Here is a 21,526-nt window from a genome sequence, read left to right as displayed (position 1 = left end):
TATCTTCTATGTATTAGATAGTATTTTACAGCTGAAACATGCACAACAAGGTGATGGCCGATGACTCACAGGGTCACAAGTCTGCCCGGTGCTTCAGAGGTCGAATCCTCTTCGACACCTTCAGTAAACTTCCGATTGCACGTCAAGTCGAGGCCTTTCAATAGTCTCACCCCTCAAACCATCATGTTCAGAATTTTGCTCATACAACCCTCCATCATCATGAGTGCTCGTTTTCATACAGTCCCTCCACTTTTGACTGCAAACTTTGCAACATCCCCTTGATCTTCTTCTTCTGCGCAGCCATGAATTCCCTGTCGTCCTCGTCTGCGCAATCCTTCATGGCTTTCACAAAGTCAATGTACTGATTCTGCAACAGAGTATACTCCTGAAGCGTCTGAATCTTGGGGTTGTCACTATCAACCATGGCGTCTACTGTACCCTGTTCGCCAGAAAGTTTCATTCGTTTCAACGCCAGCGCTCCTTCGAGATGTTCACTTGGAGTTTTCCTCAGACCTCTTCCTTCCACTCCGTCCCCAAAACCTTCGAACTGAATCGAATGGAACTCAGAGTTGCCCTGAGCGCGTGCAGTTAGGTTTCCCGAGGTTTGACTGGCGTTGCCTGCATGGAAGGTGTGAGCATATCCATGAAAGGAAACAGTTGAAGCCTCTCAAAAACAAGAGAAGAGCATATCAGAACCTCCTGACCTGATATCTTTGGAGGTGAAGGTAGTCCTCCAGCCTGCCCAGAAAAGAGATGATGAAGAAATTCTCGTCTTCGGTGTTCAGGCCTGTTTCCTTTACTCTTGTCATATTTCTGTTTCTCGCGCGCTATTTGATCTAGAATATGCTCCCATTCACCCCAATTGTCCACGACTCTTCCTCTCTGTATCTGGTCAGAGAAGACAAGGGCATCATTTATGATTTGCCTCCACTTGTTCTGAAGGGTGTAAGGTTGTAACTTCCCAACTCCGTTCTCTTTGAACAAATCCGTTGCGTTTAGCTCTGCAGCTACTTTTGCGCAAGTATCAAGTATCTTGCCATGTGAAAAGGCATCTTGTGCACGCTCAAGCATGGCTCTAGCGATCGAACGATACCGCATGCGCCCCTCAACCCCGGAGAACGAAAGCCGCGTCTCTTTTGCCATGTTGGAATCAAATCGAAAATTGGGATCGAACAGCACGGGTAGTAGGGGTGAAAAGTCGAAGGGTAGGGTCTGTAGGGGTGGGGTCACCCTTGTAGTATCAACCAGGTCATGTTCTGGGGTAGTAGTGTGTAATGAGGAGGGTAGGGCGCAAGGCGATTGTAGGAAATGAAGGATGGAGGGGGTAGTAATGGGTTGCAGGTTCCATGGGGTCCCAAAACCAAGACCTATCTTTACTCAAAGTTAAGTTAAAAATCGGTACGAGGACAATCAGAGGAAATCTGCCTTCCGTTACCGATATTGATATCGGTTACTCAGCGTCCGGCGATCATCGGATGATGGCCGCTCACTTAACTTTGAGTAAAGAAAGAGAGCTCACAGCCTGCAGCCCGGCTCGTATGCCAATCACTCAGTCACCGGCCACTGAGACCGCCGCCGGTACTAGCCACGGTACGGTACGGTACCGTACGATACGGCGGTACCGGCGTGTACGCCGGTAGTCGGGTGACTGAGTGGCGGGCCCGGCCCGGGGGCCAGTGAGTCGGACGGTCACTGCCGCGGGCCATCAAGTTCAACCCGGCCCGGGTGATCGGACGGTGACCGGCCCGCGGGCCATGGCACCGTGCCGAAACGCGGCCCGGCGGCCGGGCGCCGGAACTTTGAGTGACCGCCAGCGGCGCGGCGGCAGCCAGCGGCGCCGCCGGCTATCAGCAATAAACCGTCCGGACCAGTATCCTGAGTCACAGAACAGTTGAGGCCAAATGCCAAAACCGATCGGACCCGGCGTGTTAAGGCTGGATGGACAGGCTAGAAGTTACAACCCGGCCGCGAAATTCAAAACGGCCACCCTGAGTTGCTTCAACGGATTGAAACTTATCACTGTGGATACTCTAGGTCTCCACTTCAACGGTGCCTTTTAGTAATCTCGGTTGAATCTTCAAGGCTTGAATCTCTCAGATAAGCCTGAGTGTCGATGGTCCGTCTCAGCCGATCCGACTCAGAGCGCGGCCTCACGTATTCCGTCGGCACCGCCGCACTGTGACACCGGCGGCGAAGTCCACTTAGCTTAGCATAAGTTCATCTTCTAGGCCCCTGGAAAAGCATCAGCCCGGACAAAATAGGTGACACTGAAGCAGACACATCACCAGGGAACGAAGGTCTCCTCATGCTCGTCATACACGTAGCAGAAAGCATTCCCAGGCCTCGCACAATGATCTTGGTAGCTGCATACCCACACTTCGAACCGGCCTACCACCATCTGCTTCCCGAGTCCACCGGTCTTGATGGTATTGTTTAGCGCAGGCTCATCATCCACGATCTCCTGCCAACCATGCTGTATTTGGCAAGTGAGGTAGTCAGGGTAAACCGTCCAATTTTGCTGTGCCAGTGGGATAGTTGTTGCTTCGAAATTGATTCCGAGAGAAGAGATTTGTCCGTTTTCGTCGCAATGAGTTTCGTTTTGGCACGGTTCCAGATTCGCATCTAATTGAGCGAACTTTGGCCAAGACGTATGATAGCACGTCAGGTTGTTGCCTGTAAGATACAAAGTGGAAAGCGAAGTTAGATTAGCGAAAGCCTGAGAAGAAATGCAGGAGATCTCGTTGTCTCGAAGGTTTAGGATCTGTAAGCTTGAGAGCCCGTCGAATAATCCATCAGGAAGACTTGGCAGTTTGTTAATGGCAAGCGAAAGTTGCTGCAAAGTCGAGAGCTGACTAAAGATTCCTACTGGCACACTCTTGAGACTGTTGACTCCAATATATAGATTCTGCAAGCCTGAGAGCCCGTCGAAGACACCAACAGGTAGACTCTGAAGGTCGTTGTGCTGGAGGAGGAGGTCCTCCAAGCTGTAGAGCCCATCGAAGACGGAACTGTTCGCTATGTACCGCAAGGGTGGTACCAGGGAATTCAAGCGCAAACTCTTCCTACCATACACCCATACAACATCAATCCCACAGTCACCGCTACAAATGCCCTCCCGCACCAACACACCATCCGAATTGCGAAATGTGCAGGTTTTACAGTCCGCGGCCTCTGACTGCGGGCATACGGAGCTTACAAGCACCACCATCAGCAAAAACTTGCTCAGCATTGTCTTCAAGCTCTCTCCTTCACTCCTCGCCAGCATCACAAGGTAGGCATCCCGTTATGTTGCGCTGAACTGTTGATGAAGGGCGATCATTCAACAGGGCAAGAGTTCAGGTGGGGGAGGTTATCCGGCACGGTGACTGTCAATAGTGAAATTGAAATAGTGAAGTTTTGTACTAGTGACTCGCCGAATAGTAAAAAGTCAATTCATTGGTTTCATTCAACTTTTTGAAATCTGCCCTTCCCTCTGCAATCATCCCCCCCCATGAGTCCGAGGCTCTATGTTGTAGGGCCGCCGCCGCTGTGAGCAAGTTTTTAGTTGATAGTACACTTATTAGCGGCTAATAAGGGGCCCGCTAGTGACTAATTTAAGTTATTTTACTCAGCCTAGATTGAACTGACTTCCGAGGCTCACCCGGCGTGTGCCGCGCCGTGGCGCGGCCCGGGCGCCGGGGTTACTGAGCCTCGGAGCCTGACGGCCGCGACTGGCACCGCCCGGCCGGCCGTGCGGCGGTCCGAGCCCCAGTCCGTCACTGGCACTCAGTGACGAGTCGAGTCCCCGGCGGATCACGGCAGAGCCTCACCGTGGGCTCGCCGCGGCCGCGCGCCCCGGGCCCGGCCCGCGGCCCGGCCCGGCGGGTGAGGCCCGGGTAGGCTCTCGCTGTCTTTTCTCAGCCTGGCAGGCTTCCGAGTCACTGAGTCTCGCCGCGCGGCGCCCGGGCCCCGGTATGCCATACTAAGTAGTACGGCCGGGCGCGCCGGGCGCCCGGGCCCGGCCTGCCGCAGTGCGCCGCGATTGGACAGCCCAAGCCGGGGCCCCGGGCCGGCCGCTCAGGCTGCCGCAGTGCGTGCGGCACCCCCGCGGTGCCGCAGTGCCGCCGGGGGCCGTCCAGTGCTGCTCGCCGGAGTGCGGCGCGCCGGGCTTCAAGGGCCCGGACAAACTCAGTCCGCGCGGCGGAGTCGGCCGCGGGGCCGGGCCGACTGCTATCCCGGCCCGCCGGGCGAAGCCTGCTTTAGGCCCCGGTATGCAGACGCACGGTCTACACAGTGAGCGGATCATCGGATGCTCAACTTCGGCAAGGCACTGCACGGTCACCACCGCTGGATCACACGTATAGTAATGGTGTACGGTAGCTAGTAGCGTAGTGCCGGGGGCCGAGTCCGACGGCCCGGCCGGGTGGCGTGCCGGGCCGGGCGCTCGGGCCGAGTCCGACACCGGGCCGCCGGCCGGGCCACTGTCACCGTCGGACGGTACGGTCTCAACAGTGACGGTGGCAAGTGACAGTTACATCAGAGCTGATCTTGAGTAACGGTTTGAGAGCGAAGGGTCAGCATGGCTGGAGATGGTCGGCAGCCGGTAAGGACGCAGAGGCGAAGGGAGGGAGGAGAGAAGGGAGGTAGAGAGAAGGTTAATGCAATACAATGACAAAGAAGCAGCAGAGGAGCAGAAGAGACAATGTGGAGAACTGAAAGGGAAAAGCCATATTTGTGCGTCCTACAAGAAAACGAAAGTGCTCTGATGAGACGATTGTGCGGTGCACAGGCGACCTTTCAGATTTCATAGCTGAGATGTCTTTACTTCACTGACAAGAGCACAAACAGGTTATGTCTGTCGTCACCCTGGCAAGCTCATCACTGCTGGTAGAGTTTAAACTTTTTTCTTCTCGCTCATGACAAGAGTGCAGTTCTTCGTGGCCTTCGCATACATAGCTGTCGTTGAGCGGTCCAGCTCGAACCTGCCAGATCTGGTGTTGAATGTTGTGCGAGCAATGTCAGGGCTCTCTGACCGATTTTGTTCTCAGTTGGTGGAGATCAAGCTTGGAGGGAAAATGAAAATCAATACAGCAAATGGTCCGATGTTGCTCAGCGTCGGGAAGCACATGCAATGCAAGCAGTGCCACAGGTGAGTTTTGTTTCTGTATGCTTACGGCCAAAGTCAACCATGTATGGCAGTACCGGCTTCACTCAAAAGGGATTTTCTCAGCTTGCATCTTGCCCGTGCGAGGTGGGTCTGATCTGATCATGGCTCTGTGTAGTCAACCTTCTCTCAGGTTCCTGTCGGAGGGATGAAGGACGGTGTCTACTACTCGGGGGTGATCACTGTGACCAGAGTTGACAAGGATGAGCCGTAAGCGATGAATGCCCTGCGATGCTTCTACTCAATGAGCCTCTGCACAGTGACGTCCAAGAAGTTGTGCCGGAGAGAAACGCTGAGCCGAAGGACCTTAACGGCTGCAACACTAAACCACTGTAATCTCATTACTTTAATGGTCATTCCAGTGTTGATGAGGAGAGTTGTACAGGCACCTGCGGGTGACGGCCAAGGGAACGTTTTTGGAGGGACTTCCTGTGTATGCGGGCGATGCGAGGACCGAGGCGATGCTGAGGCAGTTGCTAGAATTTTTTGGGCCTGACAAGGTGAGGATGTTTATTGGAGATTCGGAGTAAGTGAGTGCTATGGCAGCAAAAGGGTTTGGTACTTGATGGAACACTTACCTGCAAGCAGTGAGTTGTCGCCTCGACCTTGTTCTGCAGCAGCTACTTGATTCACACTGACGCCAAAATGTCAGAGAGTGGGACCTCCTGCATCCGGACTATCTGATCCCCAAGCCTGGGTATCCGTCGGATGTTGCAGTCAAGATTCCGTACCGTGTTTCCTGTAATCGCGTGCGATTTGACTGGCCCAATCAGGTACGGGTCGACGTTGAGGCGTCTGAGGAACAAGCTGTCACCTTTCAAGACCGAAGTTCCAGAAGTTTTGAGACAGGTGGGTCACCATGAAAACTTGTCCATATTTCATGCTTGACGTGTGCGAGTCGAGATGCATGTCTTGTTGCTGGACGCATGATGACGTGATTGCCAGACGTATGGAGATAGCAAGGAATCCTCACGGCTCCGCAAAGGATTGTTGGCAGCAGAACAGAGCCGTAATCTTGAGATCTCATGCTTGCGATCCTTGACCCCCTCCTCCAGCTTTGTTTCAGAGAGATGCAGCGCAATTCCGTAAGCGAGATGCGCGAGACAACGAATCTGGGAGGAGTGACGAAGACGTGTCCGGGTGAGATAGTCAGGCAGGAAACTGAAGGGTGTAGTCATGCTTGCTGTTTCAGGGATAGCAGACGTTCTTCCATGCAGGCGATGCTGAGGCAACTAGCCAAGAAGGTGAGCGAGACGACTTTTTGTGTATTTGCACCGAATTTTCAACGTCAGGTTGATCGTATTCAGAGCGAGGAAAGTAGGATGGACGGGACGTTGCAACGAGTGAACAACGTCATGAACTACGCGTCGAATTGATTCTTTTGTATAAAACTTCTAGCCTTCTCATACCCTCATACCTTTACTTGGTACTTACAACGTCCTCCATTGCGGCGGTCCACCGTCTACTCCGGGCCAGGGCCCGCCGCTTCAAGCGGCTCAAAGTTACTGAAACGCTCCTGAAGAACTTGAAATTCTACAAACAAGAATGACTTGACGGTTATTCACGCCGTTTGACAAGGCGGTTGAAAATGGTTGTAGGGGAAGCAGAAGGAGGGCAGGCAAGAGACAGCGGGGAGGAAGCGATAGGAGAGGCAGCGGCAGCGATGGTTGCGTTGCTGGTCCTACGGAGAGACGGTGAGCCTCCTCCCTCTCCCCTCACCTGACGTCTGAGAAGTTCCTCCCTCTCCCCTCACCTCGGACGTCTGTGAGCCTTCGATGTTGCAGAATGTAACCATCAGCACACTGAGACTCTGCTGATCAACCTGCGGCTCCTCCTCGACTTTGCCGGCACGTCTTCGTGTCATCGAGCCCACGTTCTCTCCCAGCAGGTGCCCATCAAGAAAGTTCACCTGGGCCCTCGAGGCACAGCGATCGACCTCCTCTGCGGTCTGTTGGGTATCTCCAACGAAGGATACGGTGAGGAGGGTAGAGAGAGGAACCTCGTGACGACGCGACAGTCCCTCCGTCCTTCCGTGATGATGTCATAAGCGCGATCTTGTTCCTGACCGAAGAACAACCACATATCCTGTGGGCAGCCCTCAAGAGAAGGAAATACTCGGTAACACTCTCTGTTTCTGGATACTGGCTGCTTAGGCCATGCAGGCTTTGAGGATCCTGTTGCAAGACCCAAACAGGAAGTCGATTGGCAAGGCAGCCCCAAGTGTCTCAAGACTGTCGTCCTTAGGTAGCACGAGTGTCAAGAGCCCAAGGACAGATGGTGAGTAGAGACGAACTTGAGCTAGTCAAAGTGTTCCTTCGCTCATACTCACTCTCGTTGACAGCATCTCGAACAAATTTCTGGGCTACAGAAGGTGACAACACACAAACAGATCGAGATGAAAAATGTCTGGCTCTGATTCTCCGGGTAGTGAAGGTCAGCAGTTACGCCATGGTGCCTTGTGAGTTAAATCAAAGGGAGGTAGTGATGCTTGTGTCAGCAAATGGGTAGCGAAGCTGTCGTGAATGAGGTGAACCTGTTCACGCCTGCAGGCTTGATTCAGTTTTTGAGTACTCCGGTAGAAGAGCAGAGCAGTGAAGGTCTGGGAGAGGTCTAACGGTCCTGTGACAGGCGGACTCAGTGGCGGAGATGTGTTTAGAAGTCCTGCTGCGAATCTTTGCTGTATGTCAACGTGATGTCTCTCTGCGAGCCTTACCTTTGAATCTTCAGGCCAGAGGGCAGGCGATGGAGCAAGTGAGTCTTGAGTGATATGCCTCAAAGTGGATGACGTTGGAGCAGTTCTTGTTGCTTCCGTCCAACTTCGCCATGTTGATCGACATCTTGGACATGTCGCTGCCCCCGGTCATGAGAAACCTCTCGCTGGATAACGGTCAGCTCTGCCGGATGACCCCTGCTGCTTCTGACGTCTTTTTTTCCTCGCTCCCTTGACCTCAGCCTCGTCTATGAACAGAAGGTTCATGAAGAAGAAGTCGACCAACTCTATCGCGTCAAACCTCAGGGAGTCGAGCGTCTCTTCACTGCGATCGGACGTGCCGAAGTTGAACCTGCAGCTCCGCGTCCCATCTGCTCAGACGACGAGACTCGCTTGCGGTTCGAGACTGCCTCGCGACCTTGAGACCTCAGAAACTGACGCGCCGACCTCAGCAATTGTCGCCCGCCTCTGCTCCATACATGAGACCATGACATGCAAGACCTCCGAGGAGGTTCAAAGTGCTCCTATAGCTCATTACCTCGACGCTCTCCATCGACCGGGTGCTTGAGGAGGAGGAGGAGGAGGAGGAGGAGGAGGAAGCGGAGAAGGAGGAGGAGGGTGACTGTTACTATCAGGGTTTCTCCGATCGCTTGTGTATCATGCAGTGGCAGGAACAGAGGCGAAGAAGGCAGCGATGCGATCGCTGGCAAACGTCTCGTCTCGCTCTTCGACTCATCCAGTCAGTAGAGGGAAGATGTTTCGTTGAAGTGACTTGCCGTCAGTCGCTAGTGCGAGTGATGGAGGAAGAGAATGAAGCGATGTTCCGGTTCGTTGAGCAGAAGCTGCGGTCGCCCTTGAAGGACGAGGATACAGAGTTCATCACCTGCTTGATCGGGTACCTATTCTCCTCCTTGTCTTCCCTCCTCCTTGACACAATCTCCAGCAATCTCACCTCCTCCATCGAGGGCTTTCAGGCCATTCAGAAGAGGTCCCGTCCTCTGCTCTTGCTGCTCTCCAGCTCTGAGTCTCCCCGACGTCCCAGGCCGGCACTTGTCGATCTGCTGCACGAGCTCATGCGAGCTCCGACGCCTCCTCCCATGGAGAGCGCAGACAGTCTGGAGGTCGAGAAGCAGGAGAACTTGCGCGGTCTTGGCATGGTGACGTCATGGTGCAGGGCGACCTGCCGCCGCTCACCACTCGCGACGTCCTGAAGAATCAGCACGAGACCAAGAGGCTGCTGCAAACGATGGCAACTCAGAGGAGCTGGAAGCCGACCACCCGATCCCTCAGCTCCTCCTTCCTCAGGAGTGGAGGTGACTGAACTGCTTTTTCCAGCTGAGGCCCACCTTTGTTGATGCTCTTCCCAGCTCAAACTTGGCGCCCGGGTTTGACGATGGCCAGTCAAGGTGAGCATGGCTCCTTCACATGATTCCTCCTCCTCCTCTTGATTCCTCCTCCTCCTCCTCCTCCTCCTCCTCCTCCTCCTCCTCCTCCTCCTCCTCCTCCTCCTCCTCCTCCTCCTCCTCCTCCTCGTGCTCTTCTCAATTCCTCCTCCTCCTCCTGGTTCTTCCTCTCCTTCTTGCTGCTGTTGGATGACATGGCCCAAGATATGGCACTGGATCGCAGCTCTTCGTACGCGATGACGCTAAACGAGAGGAGCAGGTTCACCTTCCCGCTCACGTGCCGCCTGCTGCTGCTGATGCTCGTGCAGATCGCCTCCTATCTCTGTCCATGGATCCGTCACTCAGCGATTCTGGGAGGCTGCGTCAGTCCCGTGAGATCTTTCGTCGCCTCCTCCTTGTTTGATCCTCCTCAGCAACGCACATGAAGCTTGGAAGCTCGCGCACAGACGCGTCCAGCCGACGCAAGGGTAAACCTTTCTCTTGTCCTCCTTCCACACCTTCTTCGCCTCCTCCTCCTCCTTACCTCCTACTTTCCGCCCTTTTTCCTCTCGTCCTACGTCCTTGTTGCTTCCTCCTCCCAAACCTCTTTGATGGATTGAAATGAGCAGATTCAGTGGCTATCCGACCATCACTGCAGGGCAGAGGTAAGGCAAGAGAGCGTTTGCCGTCGTCTGACGGGAGGGAAAGGTCCCTGGGAATCTACGGGACGTGGAAGGCAAGAGAGCATAGCGGACGAGCTCTGGCCAACATCATGAAGCAGCAACTCGGTGATTCTTCTGCTCCATCTCAGATTCATCTCCTACCCCTCTCTTCCAATATGCTCTTCTTCCCCTTCCCTCTACGTTCCTCTCCCCCCCCTCTCTTTTCTCTGCTCCTCCTCCCCTTGTTCTCTCCCCAAATTGCTCTTAATTTTGTCAACAAGGGACAAGAACATGGAAGCCCACAGCCCTTTGCTGAGACTTGTTCAATATGTATGATAATGAAATGCTACGGAAACAAACCCTAATCATTCTTGTAGCGTTGTTCCCAGCTCGGTCAGTCACAATCTCTCAACTTACAAGTCCCAGCTGAGTCCCAGATGCGGTTTAGTGTGTCCAGCTGCTGCCTGCGACTCGGCGTCCCCATCCTCCATCTCCAAGGCTCACTCTCAGTCCCAGTCAGTTGGCTTACATGGACGCCAACGCCTGTCGCTTGCAACGTCGCTCCTTGCTGGATAGTCGTGGAGGAGTCCTATCCTCTCAGAGGATCCAAGTGCTTACTTTCTTGTCTCTACCAGATCCTCTCTGATCTGCTTGCTCTCGGCCAGCTGCGCAGGGACGTTAGCAACAACATCGCAGGCACCCGAGGTCTCACGAGAGCTTCAAGCTTCTCCTCGGCGATCAGCTTCTCTGCTACCTGGAATGCTGCGGGTGCTGATCAGCATGGCTGTCCTCTCGCTCTCTGCACACCTTGTCTCCCCGCCATGATCGCCTCCAGCACGACTTTCTTGGTGCGCTCCAACACGGCCACGTCGTCCTGCTCATGAAAGAGCCACTGTGTCTGCGAGGCTGCGATCAGGAGGAGACAGGAAGGAGCTGAGGTACCGTGAACACCAACTGGTCGTTGACGAACTCGACAAGGGACTCTGGCTGGAACTGGTCAACGAAACTGGCGTCCAAGTCCTTAGCCGACAGGACTTGGTTGAGGTCGAAGAAAGGTTTCCCTGTAGAGCCAGTCCCATGCTTCTTGCCGTGGGACCATTCCCCGAAATAGCACTTCCCTTCTGCTACACTTCCTTTCCCTGCCACCTCCTCGCACTTTCCTACCTCTACCATCTCAACTCCAAGTCCTTGCGCGTGCTGACCCCCCATCTCAATGCAGAGGACTCGCGTCCTGAATCCTTCGGAGGACGCCGTCTCCGTTGAGTCCACCATCACAGCAGGACCAACTAGAACTCCGTCTGACCAACGGCCATAGATCTGAGAAAACAAGAACAGATCAAACAAACAGATCAGATCAGATCAGATCAGATCAGATCAGATCAAGTCAGGTCAGGTCAGGTCAGGTCAGGTCAGGTTAGATCGGATCGGATCAAAAAGACAAGAAGGTCGGCGATCACTTCCTCACCGTCTGTCTGCTGTCGCTGTTGACGCTCTTTCCATGACCATGCCACATCCTCGTTTGCGGGTGGAGCTGACCGACATACTTGCAAGGAGGAGAGTAGACGATCTCTTCCAACGGACAGGAAGCCTGCGGATGCCATGTCATGGACCATAACAAGATTTCTTACTCCCCCTCCTTCGCCTCCTCCTCCTCCTCCTCCTCCTCTTACGGCATCGACCGTCCATGCATGGCTCTCCTCTGCCATCTAGTGGAAGGCTAGAGGTCTGAAAGGGCGGCGGGCGAGCGCCTCTAAGTTCCTCGCATGCCCTTGACTCCATCCGACATCATCGTCCCCCCCTTCATTATTGTTTGACAAGGGCCGCATCCTCCGTCCAGGGCCAACGGTCCGGGAGCCTGGGAGTCCGATCCGATGATCTGTGAGCCAACTGAGTTCAGGTCCCCGGTGTCGGTCACTCAGTCTGGCACGGCCCGGCCTCGGAAGCCTCCGGCTGATCGGACTCCGGACTCTCAGTCCGACAGTCACGGTCGTCCGAGCCCGGCCCGGCTTTCTGTCAGATCGGGCCCGGGTAGCCGGCCAAGTTACTACGGTACTAGTGACCGTACCCGGCGCCCCCGGCCCGGGTACGGTCATGATTATGGCACTGCATCCGATCGGCCATCGGAATCCTCTTGCCACTCACATTGAATTCAACGGTGCCACGTTTCAATGTGAAAGGGTCAAACGCCGTCACAGCGGACGCCGGGGGCCCATCCTGACAGTGATTGTCACGGGCCTCGTTCTAGATTTTTTTTTAGATTTTAATACTTTGAACTGAACTTGTGACAGTGTGTACACAGTGTGACTTTGAACTCAGGCTGTAAGGGGGATCAGGTATCACGTGGACACTCACTGGTCTGGCCCACGAGCTCACCTGGCGGTCACACTGAAGAAGCTGTGAGGGTCTCTTGCAGTGCCGACCGTCACGGTTAACTTAACTCAGTCAAGGGCCTCAGTCACTCACTGAGTGATACAGGCTTCAAGTCACTGGCACAGTTTGACCGGCTGGAGTCACGGTGTTCACGTACCCCCTGGGTAAGGGAGAGTCCTGAGGTGAAGGACGAGGAGGGGGTGGGGTAGGAAGGAGCCGCACTGTAAGCTGTTGAGAGGGCTGAAGTCACGAGACCTGACCTCGTGACCGATAAGCCTTCTTCGTACCATTCCCCCGTAACCCTAGCCAGAGAGCAAACCCTTCATCCCCCATACAAATCATTCCTCTCCTCGTGACCTGAAAGTCTCCCGACTCCCAACACTCCTCCTCCTTCCCTCCTCCTTCCCTCCTCCTTCCCTTGCTCCTCTTGCGATCAGCATCGGTCCCTCTGTTAGCTTCGTCCAAGTTTCGATCAAGTATGCCTGCGACTCGGCGTCCCCATCCTCCATCTCCAAGGCTCACTCTCAGTCCCAGTCAGCTGGCTTACATGGACGCCAACGCCTGTCGCTTGCAACGTCGCTCCTTGCTGGATAGTCGTGGAGGAGTCCTATCCTCTCAGAGGATCCAAGTGCTTGCCGATGGAGCAATACTTCTTGCCAACGTGTCTGCGGCAGTTCAGAAGCGGCAAGCAGCGCTCAAAGGCAAGGGCGAAGTCATAGAAACAATAACGTCGCCTAGAAGTCCAACTGCGGCTACAAGTGAGCTTTGCGAGAAGGGGTTGTTGGAGAAATCTTCGTCGTATACCGATGTTACACTGTGTACAGAAGCATTGCCGGTTCGTTCACAGACCTGAGACAATCAGGAGCGAATATGTCAAATCGATTTCATCTGCAACAATAAACCTGTGAATCAAAGCAAAATCTACAAACAGGAAAGATATGATAAAGTAGTTTGTAAAGTCCAAATCCTCAACACACCTGGTCAAGTGATAGCGATGTCAGACGTTATAAAAGACTTTCAGGCTTCGAATTGAAGTGTAAGATAAGTTGTAGATTGGACAGTATGCTTCTGTATTAGATGCACGTTCTTTGGTCTAATTTGGAACTTTAACCAAGACTGATGATAATTCATGCTGCGAAATGTCTTGTAGTTCATCCTAAAGCCTAATCCGCCGACTTGAATGCGATCAAAAGTCAAGGAATGTCCGCAGACTCTGATATATCAGTGCTATTTCGGGGAATGGTCCCACGGCAAGAAGCATGGGACTGGCTCTACAGGGAAACCTTTCTTCGACCTCAACCAAGTCCTGTCGGCTAAGGACTTGGACGCCAGTTTCGTTGACCAGTTCCAGCCAGAGTCCCTTGTCGAGTTCGTCAACGACCAGTTGGTGTTCACGGTACCTCAGCTCCTTCCTGTCTCCTCCTGATCGCAGCCTCGCAGACACAGTGGCTCTTTCATGAGCAGGACGACGTGGCCGTGTTGGAGCGCACCAAGAAAGTCGTGCTGGAGGCGATCATGGCGGGGAGACAAGGTGTGCAGAGAGCGAGAGGACAGCCATGCTGATCAGCACCCGCAGCATTCCAGGTAGCAGAGAAGCTGATCGCCGAGGAGAAGCTTGAAGCTCTCGTGAGACCTCGGGTGCCTGCGATGTTGTTGCTAACGTCCCTGCGCAGCTGGCCGAGAGCAAACAGATCAGAGAGGATCTGGTAGAGACAAGAGAGTTCAGGGACTCGAGCAGGCTGGACAAATTGTTCAAGTCGACTGTTTTCTTGCAGAGATGGTGGAGGCGGACGAGGAGTAGGAGGAAGTTGCCTGTGAAACCAGGAGGAGGAAGAGAGGACGAGGGTTTTCTTGACTTAAACCGGTCGGACTCGGATTCTGATCAGTCCATGAAGCAAGAGGAGCAGACTGAAGTCGAGAAGTTAGTCGCTCTTTTTCAGGGGAGCGAGGAGCAGGACGTGGCATGGCCCTCGGTCGTCTCACCTGCGATGAGGATGGTCTTGAAGACAACAAGCTCGTCATATCAGAAGATGATTGAGGAATGTGGCATCGTCGACCCTACTCCTTCGCTGAGCTTGCTGGGTGATGACTCTGCAGATGCTTGTTTCAGTTTGCTCACGGGTTTGTTTGGTGGACAAAGATGAGCTTCTTGATGAAGTTTGCCTCGAGATGATGCAGGTGAAACTTGTTCGCACTTGTCGATATTCTATCTCTGTTTCTATCTCTGTCTTAGTCAGTCAGTCAGTCAGTCAGTCAGTCAGTCAGTCAGTCAGTCAGTCAGTCAGTCAGTCAGTCAGTCAGTCAGTCAGTCAGTCAGTCAGTCAGTCAGTCAGTCAGTCAGTCAGTCAGTCAGTCAGTCAGTCAGTCAGTCAGTCAGTCAGTCAGTCAGTCAGTCAGTCAATCAGTCAGTCAGTCAGTCAGTCAGTCAGTGTCCATCTCCATCTCCATCTCTGATTCTTCTCTCATACCTTTGCTGGTGCCTTCCTTTCCTTCTTTTCCCTCTCTTCACTCTTCTCCTTGAGACTGGCTTACCTTCACGCTCAAAGAGCCCGCGGGATAAGAAGTTGAATCCGCTGCATGTCTACTGCATGAATCCTTCGATTACCCTCAAGGCAAGTGAACAAGACTTGAAGATGGCAGAAGGAGAAAGGAAAGGAGAAAAAGACAAGGAGGACGATGAGACAAGCAGGCAGAGAGAAGACGAGAGGGTTGTAGGAGGGAAGTACGAGGCAAGTAGTAGGGACGTAGGAGGGAAGTCTGCGTTCCAAGAGGGTGGGAGAGGGGATGTTGATGGTGTGATTGCTTTTCATGAGCAGGGAATGATTCTCATCTGCTCGCACCCCTCAGCGCATGTGATGGTAACTACGAAGAACAAGTGACAACCTCTCATCTTTCCGGCAAGCTTTTTACGTAGTGCTGTAGATCACGATGGAACCGAATCCCCCTCCACGATCTGTGCGGAAACAACTGTGCAAGCAACAAGATCATAGGTAGGCATTGGAACTTCCTCTAGAGAAACTGAACTGTACAACTTGTTCTCCCCATCCTCCTCCCCTTTTTCGTCTTGATGATACTCCTCCTCGATCACCACGACATCGTCCTCGTCCTCGTCCTCGTCCTCGTCCTGCTCTTCCCGTCCTCATGATTTTATCCTTGTCCTCTTTACTCGTCGTCATCAGAGCATCTTGTTTCCATGTTTCCTGCAGGGGTCTTATGGGAAGACGATCAAAATCTTTCTGTCTTCCACATCCTCTGTCAAACTCAAGCAAGAAAGATCAACAGCGACGATGACAAACAAGATTCGATGCGAGACCTCGAACAGCTCCTCAACAAACTTGTCCGATCACCCGACGATCTCATGAGGTAGCTATCGCTCTCTCTCTCGTCCTCTTAGAAAACCTTCCAGATGCGATGGGCGGGGTCGCCTCCCTCTCCATCATCTCTGTAGGAACCGGACGGTCGAGGCTCAAAGTCTCAAGTCGCTCGTCGAGAAATCTCCGACTGCCGTAAGCCCGACCAGCATCCGCCAGCTCCTCCTTGACGCTCCTGCCAGTGCGCCATCCCCGACGACCTGGGCATGACGCCTCTACATCATCTGTGTACCAACCCATGTCAGTGTCTCAGTTGTATCTTCACATGTCTGATATGCTGCACACAGGTTTGGAGCTGTCGCTGCTCGAGATCATTCTGTTTTCACACAAGAGGCAAGCACGTTCTCAACATGCTTCATTGCTCCTTACTTCTGTCGACGTGTCACTCTCAGGAGTGCAAAGCTCTCATCGTTTGAGGGAGACCTTCCTGTTCACCTGCTCGCGAGCAACGTGTCAGCGACCAGGCAGATGTTCCAGATCCTTCTCGAGGTCCCCCACGAGAGCCTTATAGTTCCACGTTGATCTCTTCGGCTCCCAGGCCTTTCCAGAGTCCGTTATGTCCTTGAACAGGTGACTTGATGACTTGATCCTTGTTCATAGAAGACCGTCCTGTCTCACGTTTGGTAAAGGAAAGGTCAGACCATCCTGCATCAAGTCTGTTCCAACTCTATCTGCACTCACATCGACGTTCTTGACCTGGTACTTGTTCTTGTTCAATCTGTTGAGGAGCTCCTTGAGATCTCCTTCAAGATCATCTTCTACATCTTGAGAGTGCAGGAGAACTTCGGCGTGGCGACCGTTGCTTGCCCTCTCTCCCTCTCCTCTCCTCACCCACGTGCAGGTCTATCGCAAAACTCTTCCTTGCCCCCTCCTTTCCGTCCTCGAGCAGGCTGAGACGATGAAGGACTTTGTCGACAAGCAGCAGAAGGAGACTGAGTGCTCTCTCCCCCACCCCAGCTGGGCCCCTGGTGACCGCCTGTCAGGATCCGCAAAGTCGCTGCAAACCGTCGGAAATCCTCCATAGCGAATCTCCGCCGCAGCTCCGTAAGGCCACGAGCTGAGAAACAGCCACCTCCACCTCACCTGCCAGCAGGGAGCCTCGACGTCTCCATCACCCGGGGCAGCCGGCCCAGCACAAGAGACGTGAGTGGCCACTTGCTGCTGGACGGGTCGGTCTGCTGACTGAGCCTGTCAAAGTTTGGACGAGGCGGCGTTGGAGAAGATGCTGTTAGCGGTGAAGAAGAAGCTCCACAGGTCAGCAGCGAAGGAAGACCTCCACCAAGTCCTCTCTTCCTACTTCCAGCATGCCTTCCAGCAGGAGGGTTCAGAGGTCAAGGCTGCTGTGGACCGAGTGTACCGCCTCTGCCAGGAGAGGTCGGGCGAGGCATGCTGTCTGTCCTGCTGCTGACCACCTGCGTGACGTGCTTGTCTCCCAGTACACCTCCACCTGGAAGATGCTCCATATCGAGCTGAACCTCGAGCTCGAAAGGCTGTCGGTCGACAAGGCAGGTCGCCGCTCCTGACCTGCTGGCCATCTGAAACTTCTTCTGCCATCAGGACGAGAGAGCGGAAGGGATCTTGCTTCTGCTCGTCGACTTCTACCTCAGATACCAGGGCACGTTCCCACCTCCCTTCCACCTCAAGATGGCCCAGCTACTGCTCCAGCGCAACCATCCTCTGGAGCTTGTATCCCACCTTTGCAACCTCATCTTACAAACTTCTATCCCCTCCTCCCCCATCTGCGTCCAAGATCGGTCAGCAGCAATCTGCCCGCCTGTCTCCTGAGCTCACCGGCGCTGCAGGAGGAGGAGGACGCCTCTACACGTCCTCTGCTCTTCTCCTCATGCCATGGCCGGCAACGTCAGGAGAATTCTCACGCCTGAGATCGCGAGGTTGAAAGATTCCACAGCAAGGTACGCAAACATGGAGGGAGCGGCGCGTCTTGACTCCTGGCTCGAAGGATCCCTCTCGTCATCTACTGCAACGGCCCCTCTCCTCTAAGCTCCTGTTGCCTCCTCGTCGTCCTTGTCCTCCTCGTCCTCGTCCTCGTCCTCGTCCTCGTCCTCGTCCTCGTCCTCGTCCTCGTCCTCTCTTCCTCGTCCTCCTCGTCCTCCTCGTCCTCGTCCTCGTCGTCCTCGTCCTCGTCCTCTCTTCCTCGTCCTCCTCGTCCTCCTCGTCCTCCTCGTCCTCCTCGTCCTCCTCGTCCTCCTCTTCTAGCTGAATCTTGTTTGGCAGCTGTAGTGGACCTGCTCGTGGACGCGTACCCAGAAGCGCTCAACGTCGAGGCGCAGGAGTTGTCGGCTGAAGTTCTTCCACTCTCCTACTTCGTCGTGTATGGACATGGCGGACGCGACTGCGCTGATCTCTGACTTGCCCCACCAGCTCCTCCAGGGAAGTCCCGGACGTCAAGGTAAAGTCCAGCTCCCCGCTCGTCTCCTCCTCACCGTCGTGTGTTGCAGGGCCAGTGGTCTCAAGATGACACCGCCGACTCAAGGTATCCTCCTCTCGTTCCTCCTCTCCCCAAAAATTCTCCTTTCCCTCCTCTCCTCTTCCTCCTCCTGGTCCCCCCCCTTCTCCTCCCCCTCCTGTGCTCCTCCTCGTCTTCTTCCGCTACACGCGGCAGCTCATCATTCTTACCTCGCTCCTAGAATCGCCAGTCTCTGCCTTGGAGGAGCAGGCAGCGGCAAACCGACGAGACCTCCTCGGCAAGGCGATGCTCGTAGGAGGCGACCTGCTCGTTGAGCTCTCTGACCAGCTGACCTCCCCAGGACCGGAGAAAGTCTACCCAGGGTGGTGACTTGACTTGAACTTCGGAAGCGCTGGAGCCACTGGCGGGTGGACAAGGGGAGGGCGCTGCCAGACGAGGCGAGACAGTGACGCTTCCGAAGTTCGATCTGGCAACGCAGCACTGCCAGTCTGGCAGCCAGTCGGACGGTGCGGCGGCAACTTAGTCATGGTGCCAGTGACGAGTCACATTGAGAACAAGATAATCAAGCGACAGTTGTCAGTGTAAAGGTTGTCAGTTGGGTTTGAGGAAGCCCGGCCCGGCCCGGCCCGGGAGTCCCATCAGTGTCACAGTGACCGGCCGGGCGAGCGGCTGTCCGGGCCGAGATATCTCCTAAATTCTTTCCGGGCATTGCCGGGACAAACAGCTAGTTATATTATGTAGTAACGTTTCACTGAGAGACTGGTGTGAGTGGGTGGGGGTTATGACCCCTACCACCATATTAGAGTCAAGAAGACCCTTAGTTTCACCCTTGAGTACTTTTATGTGCCCTTCCTCTAGACTAGGTATGATCATTATGCGCTCCAACAACCCCCCACCCCCTAACACAATACTTCACCCCCACACAAGCAAACTGTACCCCATACTCTACATTGGGTATGTCTTCTGACCTCTCTTGCTCAGTATTTATTCAGTTCTGTCTATAATATCATCACATCATCATCTTACCTTTGCATCATTGCTTCTACCTACCATGGATGACTACCCTACCCATCATGGCCTATCTGACTCCCCCTCCACCTCCCCCTTTGCTTACGACCCCTCCACTTCACATTACCTCCTCCGCGGCTAAAATGGCGAAGTTTTGCCACGAAGCCAATGTTCTTCGCATCAGCCGCACATGCTCCTGACACTGAGAAGCCGACATGATATGCAGCCATGGTCAAACACAGCCATGCTGAAGGACTTGCTTAGTGTTCATGCAACTTGATGTCACGAGGATGGCCTGATGCTTCTCAAGCTTCCAATGCACCTAGTCGCTTCTAGTCAAGTCAGATGCTGCTGTTCATTCTCTCCTCACCTCTCACTCCGACACGAATGCTTCTTGATTCATGTATACTCTTGTCTGATGTGGTTCGTGTGGTTAGCATTATATGGCTCCTTTTGAACTGCCGTTGATCAATGCTTTTATAGTCGATGTAGTTTTTTGTGTCTAGTGAACGCTCGTACTTGATCTAAAGCTCTTTTCCTTTACCGATCACTGTGGTTTAAATAGAGCAAGATAATGCAAACTCTTTTCTGTAGTTTTTCACTATGAACATCACGCTAGTTGGCTATGCTATAGGAAAGAAAAACCTGAAATCATGCTATAGCTTACCGACATGATCTAATGTTGACACCTCTGGGCAGATGTCCACAGGAGTTGATAGGCTTGCAGCGGTTGATCCTCGCAGGTTGGTTTTGCACTGAACGTCAGCTTGAGGTTGATCTTACTTGCATTCTCAATTGTAGGAAAGTAGACAGATCGAAGTATACTGATCCGAACATGCCGGAATATCCAGGTGAGTGTCGGGCATGTGGAGATGTCTCGGTATTCAACGCAATCAGGTGCTGTGTTCGTCAACCATGTTGGATTTCGCACAGCACAGGTATGAGTTCAACTGCTCGAGGAGTTTTCTTTTCTCTTGACATCAAATGCGGACATCTTGGCTCCTGACGCCTGTGCGTTGACATGACGACTGTGTGTTGAAGGTCGGATCTATTCTAGCGTGTGGCATCATTGCTCCACTGCGATGGTACAGGCCCAAAGATCTGATCTCCGTGCTCAAGTGTCTGACTTGATCGTTAGGATGCAGAAGGGCAGAAAAGAGAAGCTCTTCTCTGTAGTCATGCCAAGGGTTGGAGGGTGAGAAGCACGCAAGCTTGTCGACGATGCTTGCCTGACATGAACCTGTCAAGGTCCTTTTTTGTCGGAGGCTATTTGTTTGGCGCAGGAGCGATCACCGTCCTAGCGGTAGTCCGTAGGCTCCGGGAGGCGTGGAGCTGATGGATCCCTTCAGTTCGCAGGAACGAAGATGCGCAATGGCGTTCCTTTGACCGTTGATGGGGTCGATGATCGCGCCTACAGAATCACTCAGGTACATGGAGCGAATGTCGACCTTGCCAGCTCATTGTTTGGCTTCTAGAATCAAAATCTGCAGAAGCAGAACGACTTCGTCGCTGCAGGAATGGTGATGGGCAAGAGCATGCGATTCTCCTGACTGATCAACTCTCCTCCAGCTGGCGTCTCTGGTCTCTGGTCGCAGCATGGCAGGTGAGATGCTCTAGAGGAGGTTGTTTCCTCATCTTACCCTCTTCTCCAAGGCAAGGGTCTCTTCGGTCACATGGCCGTCGGCGCGACTGTCGGAACGCTCGCGTGCGTCTTCGCCTACGGCGCGATGCCCGAGATTAGGAAGAAGTACTGGCCTCAAGTGAAGCCTCAGATCAACAGCGCGCTAGGGTCAGCTCCTCCCCTCAGGCTCTTCCTTCTTCAGCTCTTCCTCCCATTCTTTGCATCCACCCCCCGTCCCCTTGCTCCCTTCCTTTCTCTTCCGCCTCTGAGCATGCCCTGCCCCTCTCCTCCTGATTGTCACACCCCCCTTCCTTCCTTCTCTCCTCTCCTTGCTCTTGCTCCCTCCCCTTCCTGACAAGCAGAGCCCTCAGGTCTGCCGGCCTACCGAAGCTGTAATGATGGGCAGAACAGTCAAGAAACTCAACTTGTTGTCTTACCTGCTGCAGACTAGTCCATGGCTCATCTCTTAACATTTGTTAATCAAAAGCTCCAGTCCAGCTACTCCTCCTCTCTCACTCATACCTGCCACTGCCTGTTCAATGCTTGCTCTCTTCGCATGTTTCACCTCGTACTCATGGCTTACAGTCCACAATCATTCTCAGGAGGACTCAGTCCTCCTGCTCCTGCTCCTGCTCCTGCTCCTACATGTCATGTTGTCCCTTCTGGCTCGACCCTCCTTCACAACTCCTCCGTCCTCCTCTCCCTCACCCTCCCGGGCTGTTACTGGATAGAATCTTTCCCAATTCCTCCCCTTGTGCAAATGCCAAGCCCCTGCCAGGATTATGGCCGCTTGAGGAGCTGCTCCTTGCGCCGACAAAGGCCTGAAGGTTT

At 53.9% G+C, this 21,526-nt stretch overlaps 7 protein-coding genes across 7 annotated transcripts; 4 read left to right on the top strand and 3 right to left on the bottom strand.

Moving 5' to 3' along the window:
• Positions 1 to 217: 217 nt before the first annotated feature.
• Positions 218 to 1,167, bottom strand: GUITHDRAFT_166177 (hypothetical protein; the record flags this gene model as incomplete). Its single annotated transcript, XM_005821527.1, has 2 exons — positions 705 to 1,167; positions 218 to 618 (listed from the first exon to the last, which is right to left on the bottom strand). Exons 1-2 carry the CDS (start codon positions 1,141 to 1,143, stop codon positions 218 to 220), a joined length of 840 nt encoding a protein of 279 aa, XP_005821584.1. The 5' UTR covers positions 1,144 to 1,167.
• Positions 1,168 to 1,995: 828 nt separating this feature from the next.
• GUITHDRAFT_90447 (hypothetical protein) lies at positions 1,996 to 3,208 on the bottom strand (the record flags this gene model as incomplete). The annotated part of the gene is made up of 2 exons (XM_005821526.1): positions 1,996 to 2,232; positions 2,286 to 3,208. The coding sequence occupies 2 exons, from the start codon at positions 3,206 to 3,208 to the stop codon at positions 2,202 to 2,204; spliced, it is 954 nt and encodes a 317-aa protein (XP_005821583.1). The 3' UTR covers positions 1,996 to 2,201.
• A 1,333-nt stretch (positions 3,209 to 4,541) lies between these two features.
• On the top strand, positions 4,542 to 6,548 carry GUITHDRAFT_155702 (hypothetical protein). Its single transcript, XM_005821525.1, has 15 exons — positions 4,542 to 4,582; positions 4,828 to 4,866; positions 4,911 to 4,973; positions 5,028 to 5,128; positions 5,179 to 5,230; positions 5,277 to 5,353; positions 5,404 to 5,475; positions 5,529 to 5,643; positions 5,690 to 5,730; positions 5,796 to 5,870; positions 5,917 to 5,992; positions 6,089 to 6,152; positions 6,199 to 6,283; positions 6,336 to 6,387; positions 6,436 to 6,548. Exons 1-15 carry the CDS (start codon positions 4,559 to 4,561, stop codon positions 6,517 to 6,519), a joined length of 1,020 nt encoding a protein of 339 aa, XP_005821582.1. The 5' UTR covers positions 4,542 to 4,558; the 3' UTR covers positions 6,520 to 6,548.
• Positions 6,549 to 6,731: 183 nt separating this feature from the next.
• Positions 6,732 to 10,213, top strand: GUITHDRAFT_119251 (hypothetical protein; the record flags this gene model as incomplete). Its single annotated transcript, XM_005821524.1, has 21 exons — positions 6,732 to 6,837; positions 6,928 to 7,119; positions 7,161 to 7,261; positions 7,306 to 7,420; positions 7,485 to 7,594; positions 7,641 to 7,718; positions 7,772 to 7,822; positions 7,871 to 7,894; positions 7,940 to 8,030; positions 8,096 to 8,251; positions 8,306 to 8,413; positions 8,489 to 8,592; positions 8,636 to 8,748; positions 8,797 to 8,841; positions 8,896 to 9,010; positions 9,189 to 9,259; positions 9,565 to 9,627; positions 9,670 to 9,723; positions 9,865 to 9,900; positions 9,944 to 10,023; positions 10,179 to 10,213. The coding sequence occupies 21 exons, from the start codon at positions 6,732 to 6,734 to the stop codon at positions 10,211 to 10,213; spliced, it is 1,848 nt and encodes a 615-aa protein (XP_005821581.1).
• A 209-nt stretch (positions 10,214 to 10,422) lies between these two features.
• Positions 10,423 to 11,603, bottom strand: GUITHDRAFT_147120 (hypothetical protein; the record flags this gene model as incomplete). The annotated part of the gene is made up of 7 exons (XM_005821523.1): positions 10,423 to 10,465; positions 10,516 to 10,562; positions 10,610 to 10,659; positions 10,705 to 10,795; positions 10,840 to 11,214; positions 11,363 to 11,485; positions 11,568 to 11,603. 7 exons carry the CDS (start codon positions 11,601 to 11,603, stop codon positions 10,423 to 10,425), a joined length of 765 nt encoding a protein of 254 aa, XP_005821580.1.
• Positions 11,604 to 13,447: 1,844 nt separating this feature from the next.
• GUITHDRAFT_147119 (hypothetical protein) lies at positions 13,448 to 18,361 on the top strand (the record flags this gene model as incomplete). The annotated part of the gene is made up of 20 exons (XM_005821522.1): positions 13,448 to 13,663; positions 13,708 to 13,798; positions 13,844 to 13,893; positions 13,941 to 14,349; positions 14,378 to 14,445; positions 14,814 to 15,142; positions 15,190 to 15,257; positions 15,474 to 15,630; positions 15,926 to 16,127; positions 16,177 to 16,208; positions 16,268 to 16,337; positions 16,480 to 16,574; positions 16,622 to 16,682; positions 16,732 to 16,781; positions 16,836 to 16,968; positions 17,075 to 17,147; positions 17,874 to 17,970; positions 18,021 to 18,048; positions 18,098 to 18,132; positions 18,316 to 18,361. 20 exons carry the CDS (start codon positions 13,448 to 13,450, stop codon positions 18,359 to 18,361), a joined length of 2,310 nt encoding a protein of 769 aa, XP_005821579.1.
• Positions 18,362 to 19,903: 1,542 nt separating this feature from the next.
• On the top strand, positions 19,904 to 21,196 carry GUITHDRAFT_155701 (hypothetical protein). The gene is made up of 10 exons (XM_005821521.1): positions 19,904 to 19,925; positions 19,972 to 20,012; positions 20,116 to 20,159; positions 20,213 to 20,269; positions 20,323 to 20,377; positions 20,424 to 20,501; positions 20,550 to 20,594; positions 20,644 to 20,677; positions 20,728 to 20,863; positions 21,067 to 21,196. The coding sequence occupies exons 1-10, from the start codon at positions 19,910 to 19,912 to the stop codon at positions 21,089 to 21,091; spliced, it is 531 nt and encodes a 176-aa protein (XP_005821578.1). The 5' UTR covers positions 19,904 to 19,909; the 3' UTR covers positions 21,092 to 21,196.
• The last annotated feature ends 330 nt before the right edge of the window (positions 21,197 to 21,526 follow it).

The sequence above is a fragment of the Guillardia theta genome (genome assembly GCF_000315625.1).
Source record: "Guillardia theta CCMP2712 unplaced genomic scaffold GUITHscaffold_142, whole genome shotgun sequence".
NCBI lineage: Eukaryota > Cryptophyceae > Pyrenomonadales > Geminigeraceae > Guillardia > Guillardia theta.
The sequence above is the reverse complement of the archived record's forward strand: the minus strand, read 5'-3'. Positions and strand labels throughout refer to the sequence as shown.

Bases quoted from the DNA above. Each gene is read 5' to 3' on its own strand.
- GUITHDRAFT_155702 (XM_005821525.1), top strand. From the start codon at position 4,559: ATGGCTGGAGATGGTCGGCAGCCG. The intron at 4,974-5,027 runs GTGTTGAATGTT...TTTTGTTCTCAG, and splicing joins GCTCGAACCTGCCAGATCTG to TTGGTGGAGATCAAGCTTGG. The intron at 5,731-5,795 runs GTGAGTTGTCGC...CCAAAATGTCAG, and splicing joins GGAACACTTACCTGCAAGCA to AGAGTGGGACCTCCTGCATC.
- GUITHDRAFT_155701 (XM_005821521.1), top strand. The intron at 20,378-20,423 runs GTAGTCCGTAGG...GGATCCCTTCAG, and splicing joins GAGCGATCACCGTCCTAGCG to TTCGCAGGAACGAAGATGCG. The intron at 20,502-20,549 runs GTACATGGAGCG...TTTGGCTTCTAG, and splicing joins GCGCCTACAGAATCACTCAG to AATCAAAATCTGCAGAAGCA.